Here is a 15,891-nt window from a genome sequence, read left to right as displayed (position 1 = left end):
TAGTTAGACTTGTTCTGTATAGATGTTTAGGAATAAATTGACCAAAACTATAATTATGACTTCTTAAAGATTAGGCAGCATGAGAAATCTAGAAAAAAATATTGTATATTTCATTTTCTGTTCTTTTTTTCAATGTGGATTTTCTCTGCTCAATTAGCAGCTTTCCTTTTTTGTAAAAGATGTGGCAGGAAATTCAATCATGACTAAGATTTTTTTAAAGTACTTTAGTTGCATTAAAACAGTGCAAGGTCATTCTGCTCTCTTGCTATTTCCTTCTGCATTTCCTGCAAGCTTCCTGCAGTTCTTCTATGTATTTGAAAACATCTGTTTCATATGTGGATATAGTAAACTATACAACAAACGGTAACCTCCCGTCTATAATCTCCATAAAATAAATGTGTTTTATCCATTAACTATGGATTTCCAGCTGTTAAAAGTTCTGGAACTTACTATTAAAGAATTGTTTATTATAATAAACAATTTTAAATGCAAAATACATTTACAAAAACATGCCCTGTAGCCAGGAGGCTGGTAAGTATGCAAGTGAATAGAAAGACATAGATATAGATAAATAACAAACTATAATATAGATAAAATATATTGTGATACCCTGGAAAATCCATCCTGTTTTTCCCCTGATATTCTTTCATAAAAACTTGCTATAGAACTCCAAATTCAGCACTTTATGTAAGCAAATTCAGTACAAATTTATATTTGCTCCAAGTTGGACCAAGCTATTCTATCTTCTGTGAATCAATCCTTTTAATAGGCAGCTTCTAATAGTCAGAAAAAAATGTTTCAAGAGACTTAATGCAATATTTTCATATATTAAGGATTAGCAACATGTTTTCCAAAGTCATTTAGCACTCACGACACCCTTAACTGAGCTCACTTACCTTCAAAATTAAATAACAACAACAACAATAATCCAAGAGAGGTCAAGAGAGCTAAATCTTGAAACCACCCGTGAAATGTTATAAGATGAAGGTCCTTTCAATTAAAACAAATATATTGTATTTGTTTGTTTGTTTATTAAATACATTTAATTGTAAAATGTAATTTATATAATATATGGTTGCCTGCAGCAATGCATGAAATTGCATATGATGCTTCCCAAGTTCCCACATAAAAAGACTGCTGTCCCTGTCATAAATTTGAATAATAATAATAATAATAATAATAATAATAATAATAATAATAATTATTATTATTATTATTATTATTATTATTATTATTATTATTTTATTTCTATACCGCCCTTCTCTCGAAGGACTCAGGGCGGTGTACAGCCTATTAAAGCACAAAGACAGACATCGATTAAATCTGTAATAATATAATTTGAAAACTCTGGATGAACATTTCCACTTAGATGTTAGTTCAATGCGTGACTTACTGGCTTTTTTTCTGAAAGTGTTTAACATTTATCAGAGCAGTAAACACAGCAGAGAAGACTTTGACACCTAGAAAAAACAGAGATTATTGTTATATGCCAGTGACTCTGGTTCTAATTATCAAACTATGGGTTGCAATATATACTACTGATTCCTTATGGCATAAGCTCTTACTTTTTATACAAGGTACATTACTCACGCTAATTTGTCACTACAATCATAAATGGATTTGTAAGCTTTTGATGACTGAAGTCTACAGAGAAGGTTCTTTAGGGTGCTGTATTTCGCCCCTCCCAAAGTTTTTTTCCAGAAAGATTAAACAGCTACCTTTCTGAAAATTGCTTGGCCCTTTGCCTGCTTTATACACAAAGCAGAAAGAAATGTCTTGAGGTGAGCTAGACAAGACCGGACCATTTCAGACAGCCATTTCTAAATTCTTCCATACATGAAAAACTTTATACAAATAGAAAAGTAAAACAGCCAAGGTTCGAACCTTCCTCTTTGCTTCTCAATGTTTAATTGTGGGGAAATAGCTACTTCAGGTTTCTCTCGATGCCTAGACATAAATACTTCTGATCAGGGGTGGGTACTCCTTACCTTTACTACTGGTTCGCTCGTGCATACGTGCGCTCTTCTGCGCATGCGCAGAAGCGTTCTGATGACATCGGGGTCGGGGGCCAGAGCCTCCTGCCGGTTTTACTACTGGTTCTATAGAACTGGTCTGAACCGAGGACAACCCACCATTGCTTCCGATCAACAGAAAATGACCCCCTGAGTATATGTGAGCAAAATGAGGTAGTAGAAATTGACAGTGTAAATTCAGATATAGAAATGGGGTCTCATTTTTGAATGCTGCACGTGACCAACCAGTGCAGCCAACAAAAAAGCAGATAGAATTTTTACTGAGATTTTGTTGCATTCTATACGTATGGTGTTTCTATAGAAAACTGGCGTCTACCACTTACAGTGTATATTATGCAGCAATCTTATTCACTTAGCGAGCTATTTTTCAGCCATTCTTCTGTATATGCAGCCAAATGTTTCTATTAAACTTTTTAACTTTTGTAAATCAACTAGTTCCTTTAGGTCAGGAGTGTCAAACTCGATTTCATTGAGGGCCACATCAGGGTTATGTTTGAGGGTGGGCGTGGCCAGCTCAACGTCACTCGTGTTGGCGCCTGTGGTGGCACGAGCGGTATGCCAATGAAAATGGGCTCCCGAACTCTGTTTTTGGCTGCAATGGCCTCCTCCAACCCTCTGCCAGTGAAAACGGAGCTCGGGAGCAGCACTGCTGAGCTCCATTTTCACTGGCAGAAGGTTATAGGAGGCTGTCGCAGCCAAAAATGGAGCTCGGGAGCCCATTTTTGCTGGCAAAGGCACTGTAGGCTGGTCATTCACTGTTTCCAAGGTGGCCCTGCCGGCCAAATCTAAGCACCCCGTGGGCCAGATCCGGCCAGCAGGTCTTGAGTTTGATGCCCCTGCTATAGATAAAGGTTAAGGTTTCCCTGCCCAGTCGTGTCCGAAGACATTTTACATGGTCATGTGGCCAGAATACCTACATGCATAGTTCCTGTGCATGTTTCTTATAATGGACATTTTCAAAGAATCATTCAGTCATTTGAAGTTGGGCAAAATCAAATCACAAGGAATGAATGAATGAGTGAGTGAATAAGTGAGTGAATGAATGAATGGATGGATGGATGAATGAATGAATGAATGAATGAATGAATGAATGAATGAATGATTCTAGATTTAGCATTTAACTAGGGGACAAACATTGTGAATATAAATATATGACAACTTCCTCTTTTGTAAGTAACTTTTCATATACACATGGACATGTTAAGTTTACAAAGAAATCAATACCTACTTTTAACCACCAGCTCTTCCTGCAAGCAGGCCCAGTTAAAAAGCAGGGCATATTTTATGGAGATTACTTAGAGTGCCTTAATAATGTTTTAATGCGATTTTTCCAGACAGAAAAACCACGAGAAAAATCATAGATTTGCTTTATTGCTTTATTAAATATGGCACATGAATACAAGGTGGAAATCTTTAGTTGCATGAATTGCTATCTTTCTCTTGATTTGTGTTTCCTAAGAATTCTCTGAACTAAGCCTCAACTTGAATTGGCACCTGCACTCAGAATGTGTTACAGGTCACATGCGTGCATTAAAAAACAAAAAGAACACCGTTGCCTCAGTATCAAGTGTAAGGGCTAGGAGAGGAGCTTTTAACTTACCATCTTTGGGTGGTATGCAGCCCTCCAAATAGGTTGCTACTACTCACAATACTTAGGAAAGAATATTTAGGAAACTTTGTAAAATTGAATCTCTTTAATGGTAAGGAGTCCATGAAAGGAGAGCAGCAGTGTTCCTGCCCATTGTCATGAGTGTAACCAATAAGATGAGATCAAGCCAGGCTGGCAGAGTCAAGAAGGAACAGCTTGAAAGTTATAGCAACACCGTGGAGTTTTCCAAATTTGGCCAGGCACTATAGATCCTTCTTTAGACTGAGAAGAAACAACTCCATCTGCACAGGTCAGACCAAGGAATACCTGCAGTCATGTTTAAGGCTGGGGCCTAATCTTCCCCACTTGACTGCTACTTCTTCCACCATCATGGCTTTTCCTTGCTCTATCTTTAGGTTGCGGAGAAATCAGAAGCCTGCACCCAAATGGGTCAGGCCAAAAGGTGTTTGCCCTTAGCCCTGTATCAAGGCACCGAGTTAAGACTGTAGAAGTTCTTGGTCTGGCTTGGTCTGGACACAGAGCTGCATTTTCTTCAGTCTAAATCCCTAACAGTTATGAGGGAGCCTACACAGTAGGAAGCCTGCAAGCAGGGAAAAGACGGCTTAGGTTCTTGCCCACTCTAGGATGGTCTTTCATGCCCCTGGCACCTCAGGTAAAGGGCAGGGGTGAAATTCAGCAGGTTCTGACAGGTTCTGGAGAACTGGTAGCAGAAATTTTGAGTAGTTCAAAGAATCAGCAAATACCACCTCTGGCTGGCCCAGAGTGGGGTGGGAATGGGGATTTTGCAGTATCCTTCCCCTGCCACACCCACCAAGCCACACCACGCCCACCAAGTCACGCCCACAGAACCCATAGTAAAAAAATCTGAATTCCACTGGTAAAGGGCAATACTGCATGTTGGAATCATGTCCAGGGTGCATTAGTGAGTCCAGTGCAAAGTGGTTGTCCAGGGCCAGTAAGGGTTGGGTGGGCAAACATGTTTGCCTAGAGGTTCAGCAATATTGCATTGCTAACAAATTTCCCCTATGTCTTCTGAAGAGCCAACAATTAAGTTGCTCCTAGAGACTTTTCCTATTAATGTATCAAAGGTGGTATATCTCTTGGGCTAATAAACTGATTCTCCTGTACCATTTGTAATCAATTGAGAGACATCTGGTGTAACTGGGAGATTAAACAGAAATGCTGTAACACAACAAGAAGCTATTTCTTGTTAAACTAGCAAATGGATTCAAAATATTGAAAAATCAACTGGATTCCCTCATCTCCATTTGTAAAATTCTCTCATGGAACAGCTGAAACCCATCCCTGGTTTCCTCAGTTTAAAGCTTTTATCCCTAAAAAGTATATATTAATTTTAGCAGCACTAAATTATTCAGGTTTATAAAATCACAACTATAATGCAAAGAGCTCTAGAAGCATCATTGTGAAAACAAGTATGAAAAAGACAAGTGCAGTTCTGCATCAGCACAAAGGGAGACACCCTGGAATACAAACTCAAGCCCAGACGAGGTGTCCAATATATGGTTGGGGAAAAAAAGTCAAGATGGTGGAGATAAAAGCTCCACCTGGTTATTTTGTGTCTGCATGTGTGTGTATGTATGTGTGCGTTTTAAGACATGGAAATGTTGAAGTTATCAGGTCACTTTGTAGAACTGAGAAAAATGGCAGGAAATGGCAACCCAAGAGATAAGACACTAAATATTTGGAAGTGTTCAGACAGAAAAGGAACTTTTTCAGACAAGAGAGAAAACGTTGTTTCCCAATGAATGCTACAATTTATGATCATGTAATGAAATCAGATTTGGGACAGAAAAATAATTGTGTACTAGAAGTCTGAATTATGGCCTCACAAGTGAATAAACAAAATTATATAAGATAATGGTATTCAGCTAATATCATAATGGCAAAACTTTTCATGTTGGGAGACAAGATGTCTCTCAAAACTTCTTTCCAAGGATATAGACAGAAGGTGCTATTGTCATATTCAGCTGCTGCCTCAGAAAGGCCCTTATAGTTTTTACCTTACATGATTTTTAAGAATGGCTAAAATATTGTAAATTTGAAATCTTTACAAAAAATCTTTTGAAACTTTTAATTTGAAAATCAGTTTTAGATTTTGAAATTGCCCGACTACATATTGAAGACCTAAAATTTGTTCAAGACACTTAAAGAGGATACATTTCCAAAACCTAATCTGACCAAAGGTCTTTTAAAAATGCCTAGTGTTAAATTTTTAGTGTCAGAAAATAGCACTTTAAAAAGACTGGATTCTCATCCTAGAGGTACTGTATTTGCAATACTTAGCTTAATCGTAGTTTATTCAGCACCATTTTGGGAAACACTAAAATCCAGATTGGATTCTCTGTTTAGACTGTTATTATGCAACTACATCTGGTCTTACAAAGGTGCCTTACCTCTAACATTTTATAACAAAAAGTTGTTATAGGCCTCTTAATCCTTTTAACAATTTATCCTTTCACTTCAGTATTAAATAATTTTCTATACTTTACTGCCTGCATAATTGGGATAATTACTTTACAAAACCTTGGAAATCAAAATGTTGCTTGATTTCTCAATATTCTTAAGTGGGTTACTTATTTACATTACCTGATTAACAAGTACCACTATTACTTGTCAGTATTTATAAGAGCTGGTGGCTTTCCTAAATGTGCAAGAAACAAGCTGCTAGGGCAAAGAGAAATTACGAATCAAACTTGTTTTAAAACTTAACATGGAATGAATTTTTTAGCTATCTGGAGAAATGTTGACTTGAGTCTTATTTCTTACTTGATATTCATAGGTTTATATTGTCTAGAAATTACATAAAAATATTTTTTGTCCTTCCACAAGGGACACCTTAGTATAAACTACAGACCCACTGAAGCAATTTATGGGGTCATGAAACACCTTCCTTGAACATTTTTTTGTATTTTTGAAGGTAATTTGTAATAATGCTATTGCATGTTAATGATAAATATTGCTGCTTATGGAATTTCAATAGTGTAGGTATATATTGGAGTGGTTTAAATCAGTGAAAATTATTTTAAGTAAAATAACTTAACTAAATATATAAAACCTCTGTAATTATTATTTTATTAGTATCAACCAGGAAATCAGATGTTCAATATTCTCCTGAGGTTATACATAAACAAATGCAAAATTGAAGTAAGAATCTTAAAAGTCAAAATTGTATAACAAAACAATACTCCATCAAAAAAGTGTGTAAAATTACAAGAATGCTATTTTTTAAACACTGGCACCATTATTTCATAACTACAGAGTTCTCAATCAATCCCCAGATTATTCCGCCGAGTTCATAACTGCCAGCATTTTTATTGAAAATGCAAAAAATTTAACTTTGGTTTTCAAAGCAATCTATATTTTATCAAATCAGAGGTTGTTGGAATACCATGTTATATTTCACAGCTAAATGGAAAAAATGTACTTCCCCCCCTACTGCTATTTTAACTTACAAAATGGGCAGACATCAAAAATGTTATAAAAGAGAACAGAAAAAGATACATCTCATTTTAATTTGAGACAATACAAAATTTTGAAAATGGGCTAAAACTAGTAGTGGATTGAAAACATGAATTTATACAAATCAATCAATGGTATCACTTATAAAAAACATTAGCAAAGTAAAGTATTTTATTGTGGGAGGTTTACTACCAGGAGTATCCATGGCATAAAGCCCACAATCATCACTTGACATGGTATCCTAAAAGGATTACAGTAATTTAGTATTTAACTTTACCTGCTTAGAGTACTCTCCTCTGTATTAAAGTATTTGCAAATTCAACTTACTACTAGCCAATGAAGTCATACATGTAAATTCCTTGCAGATCAAAGTGAGAATATATTTAGTGGTCGCAGAAGCATCCTAAATTATTTTTCTCCTGGAAGTACTTCATGCCACAGAAATGGTATTTTAATTCTCATCCTTCCAAAACTGGCAAATTTATACAACTCAGTAGAATATTGTACATAGCAAAAGCTGAGCAAATACAAATTGGTTAAGAACATTTTTTATTGTGACCAGTTACATGGGGAAAAACATGTTTTGCATATTCCGGTATATATTTATTTTCTACCCTATCATGATTATATAGGGCATGTTGCTCAAAGCTCTTGTTATCATTCTATCAACTTATTACATGAAGAGACAAAATTCTGACGTGATCCCAAACGGGCAAAAACATAAAAAGTTAAAGTTTCCAGAGGAAAAAAAGGGAAATGTTGACTTTACAAGGGCACCTATTAAAAGGACAACAATACTAAATTTTTTAAAAATGTATTTACTTAGAAGCAATCAGAATGTCAACAGCTACAACTTTTTTTCTTTTTTTTTTGCAATTACAGAGTGGTATTTAGTTAACAGAACAACTATTATTTTATGAGGCAGACAACTCAAGATGAATAATAAACTACATCTGCATGTATAACTAATTTGTGCTGTGCACCAACAAGAACCTGCTTTAAACTTCCATGCCAATTTACAACCCCCATTCTGTACTAGGCAACATTAGTGGCCACTGAGATACCACTAAAGAACAAGTCTACCAAAAGACATATTTGGTAGTTTTGAACTATACAAAAAAAGAAAAAGGAAAAAAGACACTGTACAGTTTAAAAACAAATCTTACACAGCCTTATGCTTAATTTTTTTTCCTTTCTTTAAAAGGAGTGAGTTGTGTACAGGGGGGTTAAATGCTTTTATAGACAAGAAAATCTGATCTAAAAGACTTATTCATCATCTTCTTCCTCCTCGTCCTCCTCTTCTTCTTCCTCTTCTTCCTCGTCGTCCTCTTCATCGTCCTCATCATCATCTTCCTCTTCTTTCTTTTTCTTGCTTTTCTCAGGCTTAGGAGCTACCTTTTTGGCTGCATCAGGCTTTCCCTTAGCTCGGTATGCAGCAATATCCTTGGTTTGAAAAGCAAAAAGAATTTTGTTTACACAACATAAACTCTTGTTTATAATGGGATCAATATTCAGTTTAAATGCACATAAGTCAAAATTGTAACTAAACGTAAAACATGTTTGGATGTCACAGAAAACTGGTTGCAGTTAATAAAGTTTAATGAAAGAATTCAACTTTTCACACTTCACTTAAAGAGTAGATGGTGCCACCTTCAGCATGTATAAACTATATTCCTTTGAACTGCATAGTAAAACCCAATAAGCCAATTCTCAAGTAATTCATTTTTGCTTCATCTGTTTTTTAAAACTTTTTTCCATTGCCCCAAGTCTGTTTTCATATTCTAAATTGCATTTTATATTGACAAATATTCTGAGTACTCTAGTGTTGATGCTCAACTCATAAATTCATCATGCTAATACCAAGTCATCATTCATGTTATTCAGTCCTTCCCTAGTCCCTATTCTCAGTTGAAACAAGGGGACAAACCATGTGCTATAATCCCACAACTAAAATTGGTCTTATATAGTATATTTTGGCAGTACCATAAATTTACGTTCCAAATTCATAAAATTCCTATTATGATTGTGACAATTCAATAAATACTTCTTTTACAGAAGATAGGATTTCTAAAATAGGATCCTAATATTTTATATTAATCAACATGCAGTAAAGCCATAATATTATGAATCTATTAAAGTTGCTTACAAGATGTAATTATTATTAATCCAAATTACTTTTAAAAATTACCACTAGAGTCTTCCTAATACTCCAGTTTCATTTAAAAATATATTTTATTTAAATTCTGCCTCCATTATTTTTACAAATAACTCAAAGTGGCAAACATACCAAATATTCCTTTCTCCTATTTTCCCCACAACAACCCTATGAAGTGAGTTAGGTTGAGAGAGAAGAACTGACCCAGTCACCCATCTGGCTTTCATGACTAAGGTGGGATTTGAACTCCCATTTCACTAAAAAGCAAACAAGACTAAATGCACTGATTTGTTTTTTCAACCAAATTGGAATTTTAATATGAAGAGAGAAAGTATTCAATACTCCAGAAAAAAATGCACAAACATGGCTATACTCCTGATAATAAATGCCTGGAATTTATTAGGTTAAAATGGATTTGTAATTTACCTTTTCATATTTCTCCTTCAGTTTAGCAGCCTTCTTTTCAAAGGGCTGTTTATCCTCTGAGGATGTATTATTCCACATCTCTCCAAGTTTTTTTGCAACATCCCCAATGGAAAGACCAGGATGTTCTCCTTTGATTTTTGGACGATACTCAGAACAAAATAAGAAAAATGCCGAACTGAAAATAAATTTACAGAACAATTAAGGTTTAACAAATGAATTTTACATAGCAGCTTCAAAACAATTCAGTGTAATACTACATATATACAAACTATAAAAATCTACTTACGGAGGCCTCTTTGGTGCATTTGGATCCTTGAATTTCTTTTTTGACTCTCCTTTTGGGGGTACATAGCTTTTCATTTCTCTTTCATAACGAACCTTGTCAGCTCGTGCCATATCTTCAAATTTCCCCTTTTCCTTAGCGGACATAGTCTATACATATAAAACATGACCAAAAAGCATCCTTAATGAAAGTTTATCGTCCCTTCTAGTTTGGAATGGAAACTCTTATGAATAAAAATATTTTAAAATGACATTCAAATAATCAAAAATGATAATTTTAAAATTATATTAATATAATTGTGCTTTGTATTATCATCTTAGCAAACAGTACCTTCCACCTTTCTGAACATTTCTTTGAGAACTCTGAGAAATTCACTGAAGCATCTGGGTGTTTCTTCTTGTGCTCTTCCCGGCAGGTTTGCACAAAATAGGCATACGAGGACATTTTACCTCTTGGCTTTTTAGGATCACCTTTGCCCATTTTTGAAGATTTCTAAAAGACAAATTGAAATTCTTGACAAACTATTTTGAATTTCATAGTAAGTAATTTGATTAAGAATGGTCAAATTTACACTGAGATAAACCAGCACTCTTTTCTGACTTTGGGGACAACTATTTATTTTAAGTTATAATCAAACTTTCTCTGAATATTATCTAGTCTAGAAATGCATTAGTTCCTTTAAGTATGTGCAAAGCCCCAAAACCCTTCCCTTCTGACAGAAGGGAAAAATACTAGAATGCATGACCAGAGAATATATATCTAATTTATGTCTTTGCTGCCCACTATCTTTTGAAATGTGGCCCTGGAAAACAAAGGTCAACTATAGCCCTTAGCCTAGGAAATATTTCCTGATCAAGAAATTAAATATTGTTATAGCAATATATGCAAATTTGTAGCAAATATTGGGAAATCCTCTGGAGACGTAAGGAAAGGAGAATCTCAGAAGTCTGCATATACTGTACATTAGATTCCTGGTGCTGTAGTTGCCAGCACCAGTTTGGAGATGAATAATGAAGATATTATCAGTGACAAATGCTCCATTTACAAAAATTATGTTACAGGATGCATATTAATTTTTACTGATAAGAATTCAAACAGCCTGGGCTTATACAAATTATCACAAAATGTTACACTAGAGTTTCAAAATGTTTTCCTTAACTGCAAGGAATGTGTATACATAACACATATCTATAAATTTTATGACATAACATAAATTGATACTAAATCCTGGAGAAAAAAATATTTTCTACTAATTTGGTTAGAAGTCAAAAAATCTACAACTTCTGAATCTTTTTGTTTCTTTTAAACTAAATTGCCAAGCATACCTTGTTATATAATAACCCAAAACTATCCTCCATGCACAGGTATGTATGTACATTTACCTGAAAAAATCTGCCCCAGCTATTTCCTATATTTCATATCAAGTACTCTATTTTTCATTTTCTTCTTCCATGTATAAAATTAAATCAAATACTTTTTTTACCATGTTCCTTTACAACCTTTCATATATGAGATCTGTCCACATGAAATTCATGCAGAAACATTGTCCTTTACTCAACCTTCTTATGATGTGGTATTTAATCACAAATACTAAATTGGTACTAAATTATCCAATTTCATGTGCAACAACCAATTTCACCAACAGATGGAAACAGGTCACTGTCTGTGAAGGGGCATGCCACATTTTAGAATGCCAGAACATTTTTGGCAGATTAAGACCAGCCACAACATTTCTGGAGATGTTTTCAAACCAGACTGACATGCTAATACTTCACCTATTCTCTGGATTATGTGAATATAATTTTTCTGAGTTCTACAACATTGTGTCAGAGGGGAATGCATGTATTATGGACTTTTCCAGGCACATAAGCACACAGTGAGCATATTCATAAGACAGGAATTTCTATGTGCCACTTCAGAACAAGTTTATGAATATTAAAACTGGTTAGGAAAATTGTGGATTAAAAAAAAAAGGGTTGTGAAGCGTTCTATTATTATTTTTACATAATAGGCAATGACAAATGTAATTCTGCAGGCTTTTATAACTGAGCCAAAAAGAGAAGTTCTACTTCTTAAAAACAATTGAGTTCTGAGCTGCCACCAACACTTAGAAAAAGATGTTGGTAAAGCAATAAAAAACTGCCCCAGTGTGAATTAGACTAGTAAGGTCTTAAAAATATATAACTACAGTAGTTTCCTACTAGATAGACCTTAAATTTGATTCAGCAATATTTAAATTAATGTGTATAATTTAAATTAAGTATTTTGTTTTTTTCAAGTGTTTAAATGGTTTTTCTTATTTGCATTAAACTTTTCTATTAAGGAGCAAAAATACTGTTCTGAGTGTTCTTAGGTATTCAAGAAGCACTTCTGCCTTAATTTGCATAATTTAAATATGGAAATGTAGTTCTGGCCAGTATTGCCATAAAAGCAATTTCCTATCAGTTTGGCCTGTGGACACGAAAATATTTTTTTTCCTAACTAAACATGTCCAGTCTAAAGTTTCTCTCAGGTAAACAAACAAGTACTCATGCCTATATGGAAATAGAGGTCAGAAAAACTCTCAGGAATAAATAAGGATATCTGAATAATTGGACTCAATAATAAAAAAAAATAGGGGAAAAAAGAGAAATATATAAAGAGGTTACTATATTTAATTTGCCTTACTCTAAGAAAATGTTATTTTAAATATATTTCCAAACATACACTACGAAAAGTGTAATACATCTTAAACTTTTACTTGTTAATTTACATCCTATAATACAAGGCATTTTTAAAAGTAAAATAGAAAAATAACCACACCATAATAAGCATTTTAAACATACTTTATTAAGTAATGCAGTCAGGTATGTGATTTTAAAAAAGCTGGGCAATAAAGTAACGAGAAGTCCACATTATGGGCAAGTGAAGTATCACGTGCGGGTATTTTTCTTTTTAAAGGTTGAGGGGAAAAAAATTGCCTAATAACTAATAGGCATTCTTTTACAAGGACGCAGACGCCACAGCTAAAACCGTAAAACCGAGGGGCTCCTTCTAATTCCATGTGCTTTAGTATTACACGAAGAAGCGAGGCGGATTTTTTTTTTTTTTTTTAATAATGGCGCAGGCTTCTGCTTAAGAAGGTCACCACCGGCAGCAGCGATTCTCCTTCCATTTTGTGCAAACGCCTTGTTGATGAGAGAAAGTCCCCTTGAAATGCGCTTCGCGGAAGCTTCGCTACGGCGGAAAGGCTCGGCTGGCAGCGGGTGCGCGGGACCCCGAGCCCTGCCCGCTGCTTGGCGGCGCCTCTATAGCCCGTGCATTGCCTTTGCAGCAGGAAGAGAGGCCGCTTCTCGGAATGGCCGCTGCTTCATAAGAGAATATGGCTCCTTCCTTCCCTTTGTGTGTGTGTGTGTGTGTGTGTGCGTGCGTGTGTGTCGGTGCGCTCTGTACTCTGGCGCACACACTCAGCCATTGCAAGCAATGCGAACGGGGGGGGGGGAAAGAGAGAGAGAGAGAGAGAGAGAAGTGTCTCGTTTCTCCTGAAGCCCGCCAGAACCTCTCCGTTCAGTTTTATTTTTATTTTTAAAAAGCCCCCATTAAGTCCGGGGCGGGGGAAAAGGGGGGGGGTTGCGGTGGAGGGGTGAAAAATATAAAAAAAAAAAAAAGGCAAAAAAAAAAAAAATTCACCTGCGGCCGATCTGGACTTTTAAACGGTCGCCGGCGCTCTTTCTCGCCCAGGGAGAAAAGGCGCCTTGAAAAAGTTCCCCTGAACTGCGCCCCCGCCCGTCCGCGCCTCCCCCTTCCCTGCCTTGCGCGCAAGCCAGCCCTCCTCTCGCCTTGTTTTCTCTTGCTCTACACACGGCTCTCGTCAGCCATGTTACAGCAAGCGCAGTTCCCGAGGTGATTTATCGCCCCGAGGCCAGCAACGCCCAGAAACGCTCCTGCAATTCAGCATCGCGGGGCTTCCTTGCGGGCGAGGCGACCCCCCACCACACACACACACCGCGCCCACTCCCCATTTTTTCCTCCGTTTCCTTTTTTTTTTCTCCCCCCCCCCCTCTCCTCGTTCGACCGACCACGGCGTCCGTGTGGAGAGTCCGCCGCTTTCTCTCCCTCCCTCCCCTTCACCAACCAACCAACCAACCAACCCTTCACAGACGCTGCAGCAATGGCTAGATGGCTCTATATCGCCGTGCTATGTAAGCAGCTTATTCACACTTGGACCGCTTTTCCGCCGCCTCGCTTGCCGGGCTAAAACGGATCCGAGTCCTCTTCCTCCATTTACACGGATTTACGGCGTCGATCCCGATCGTGACTGTGGGGATTTGGGGGCACGACGGGGAAGGGGGAGGGAGTCCCAGGATTTATGGTCCCTTTTCCCCCACTTCTCGAAACTCCCCAGGCGGTTTTATTTTTAATGACTTAACCGCCTTCCCGCCACCCTCCTCCGCCTCCGAGGTGACGAGGGAAAGTGTGTGCTCGGTCCCAGCCCGATTTCCCCCCTTTGTGTGTGTGGCTGTGAGGAACGAATCCTGCCCCTCGCACCCCAAAGCCTCACCGTTGCCAGGCTGGGAGCGTCGGCCTCCTCAACTCCGGCTGGCTTCTTAGCCGAGGACCCGCAATATACTTACCCTGTGCCACACTCTCGTACACTCAAGAACCGCAGTTCAAACAAGTCGCAAACACGCTCACACTGGCCACCACGGCTGCCTGGATCTAGTATGTAGTCCAATGCACTGCAATGGCTGTGAGCTGGATCGATACGCAGCCTCCTCACTCTTCTCGGCACTGGTAACATTACTCTCAACACAGGCTTCTTGTCATTGGCTGCCGCCGAGGCAGGAGCTAAGCGGGTTGGAGGAACACCTTCCATTGTCCTGACCAGAAGAGACTGCTGATTGGTCACGGCGGGAGATACGTCACTTGGGATTGAAAGGGCGCGCAAATGTAAAAATGAGTGGAAGAGAGATGGCTGAGGCGGGATGTACAGCTCTGAGGCTGAAACTGCTGCTCTAGTACAGTGTATGAAGAGAGCGGTTCATAGGCAATGGCATAACTTTCAGTGCAGGCAAAAGGAGCCTTACTGCTTTAGCCGCACCGTCATCCGCACCGTCAAATAAACCCTTTTGAAGCCTGAGTAGAGGGTTCTAAAAACACTCCTAACACCAAACCAGTCCTTGTTATTAAATACAGAAAACAAAAATAAGGGAATATTTAGTGTGATGCCCTTGTGCTAACTTTAACCAAGCGGCTCATGGATCTTAAGTATACATAACTTGCCAGCTAAATACATTTGGTAGTTTACCTCATTAGATCCAAAATAATTGATCCAATCTTACAAAATAATCCCATTTTCTATATGAATAAACTGAGGTCTATTATAAACTCTGGGGGAACACATCTACACACTAAATACATATTGTTACTATAAAACTCTGGTCTTAATACTTTTTGAAAACTACATTTTATACAAATATCCTAAGACAAGCTTTTACATAAGCTTTATTTAGGTAGACAGCATATAACATGACCTAAATAGGAAATCTCTGAAATCCTTATATTTTATAGTCATTCAAATTCTCACTGTGGACCTGCAGCTCAGCTGTGGATTTAAAGACTCTTATTCACAGAAGGTACAGAGATTCCACTTCAGGTCTTATTTTAAAGATTAAAATTTGCTATATGGGTACTTGCTTTTTTTTCATAAGCACAATGAAAATGAAGTTATATTCTAATTTTATAATATAAAGACTTTAGTTTTCAAAATTTGTGCTCAAAATGCAAAATGCAGTAGTTCTAGAATGACTTATCATTGACGATTTGGCTTTCCACATTTCCCACTTGCTTCCAATAGCTAATATGTTTCCATATGCAAAATCCAAGACCTCTGCAGTAGTTTGGATAGGTAATCCAAAGCACTACA

General features: G+C 37.2%; 1 protein-coding gene across 1 annotated transcript; it reads right to left on the bottom strand.

The window, feature by feature from the left end:
- Positions 1–6,712: 6,712 nt before the first annotated feature.
- HMGB1 (high mobility group box 1) lies at positions 6,713–14,766 on the bottom strand. Its single transcript, XM_070942817.1, has 5 exons — positions 14,600–14,766; positions 10,317–10,478; positions 9,990–10,135; positions 9,704–9,878; positions 6,713–8,565 (listed from the first exon to the last, which is right to left on the bottom strand). Exons 2-5 carry the CDS (start codon positions 10,464–10,466, stop codon positions 8,389–8,391), a joined length of 648 nt encoding a protein of 215 aa, XP_070798918.1. The 5' UTR covers positions 10,467–10,478; positions 14,600–14,766; the 3' UTR covers positions 6,713–8,388.
- Between the last annotated feature and the right edge of the window lie 1,125 nt (positions 14,767–15,891).

This window comes from Pituophis catenifer, unplaced genomic scaffold (genome assembly GCF_029215685.1).
Source record: "Pituophis catenifer annectens isolate HBS135680 unplaced genomic scaffold, rPitCat1.0.hap2 SCAF_4, whole genome shotgun sequence".
NCBI lineage: Eukaryota > Metazoa > Chordata > Lepidosauria > Squamata > Colubridae > Pituophis > Pituophis catenifer.
The sequence above is the reverse complement of the archived record's forward strand: the minus strand, read 5'-3'. Positions and strand labels throughout refer to the sequence as shown.

What these genes read in the sequence shown, in the direction of transcription:
- HMGB1 (XM_070942817.1), bottom strand. Translation starts at nt 10,466, where the DNA reads ATGGGCAAAGGTGATCCTAAAAAGCCAAGAGGTAAAATGTCCTCGTAT. An exon ending in AATGTTCAGAAAGGTGGAAG is followed by an intron (nt 10,136 to 10,316) that starts GTACTGTTTGCT and finishes TTATATGTATAG; the next exon opens with ACTATGTCCGCTAAGGAAAA. An exon ending in TGAAGGAGAAATATGAAAAG is followed by an intron (nt 8,566 to 9,703) that starts GTAAATTACAAA and finishes TTTCAAACCAAG; the next exon opens with GATATTGCTGCATACCGAGC.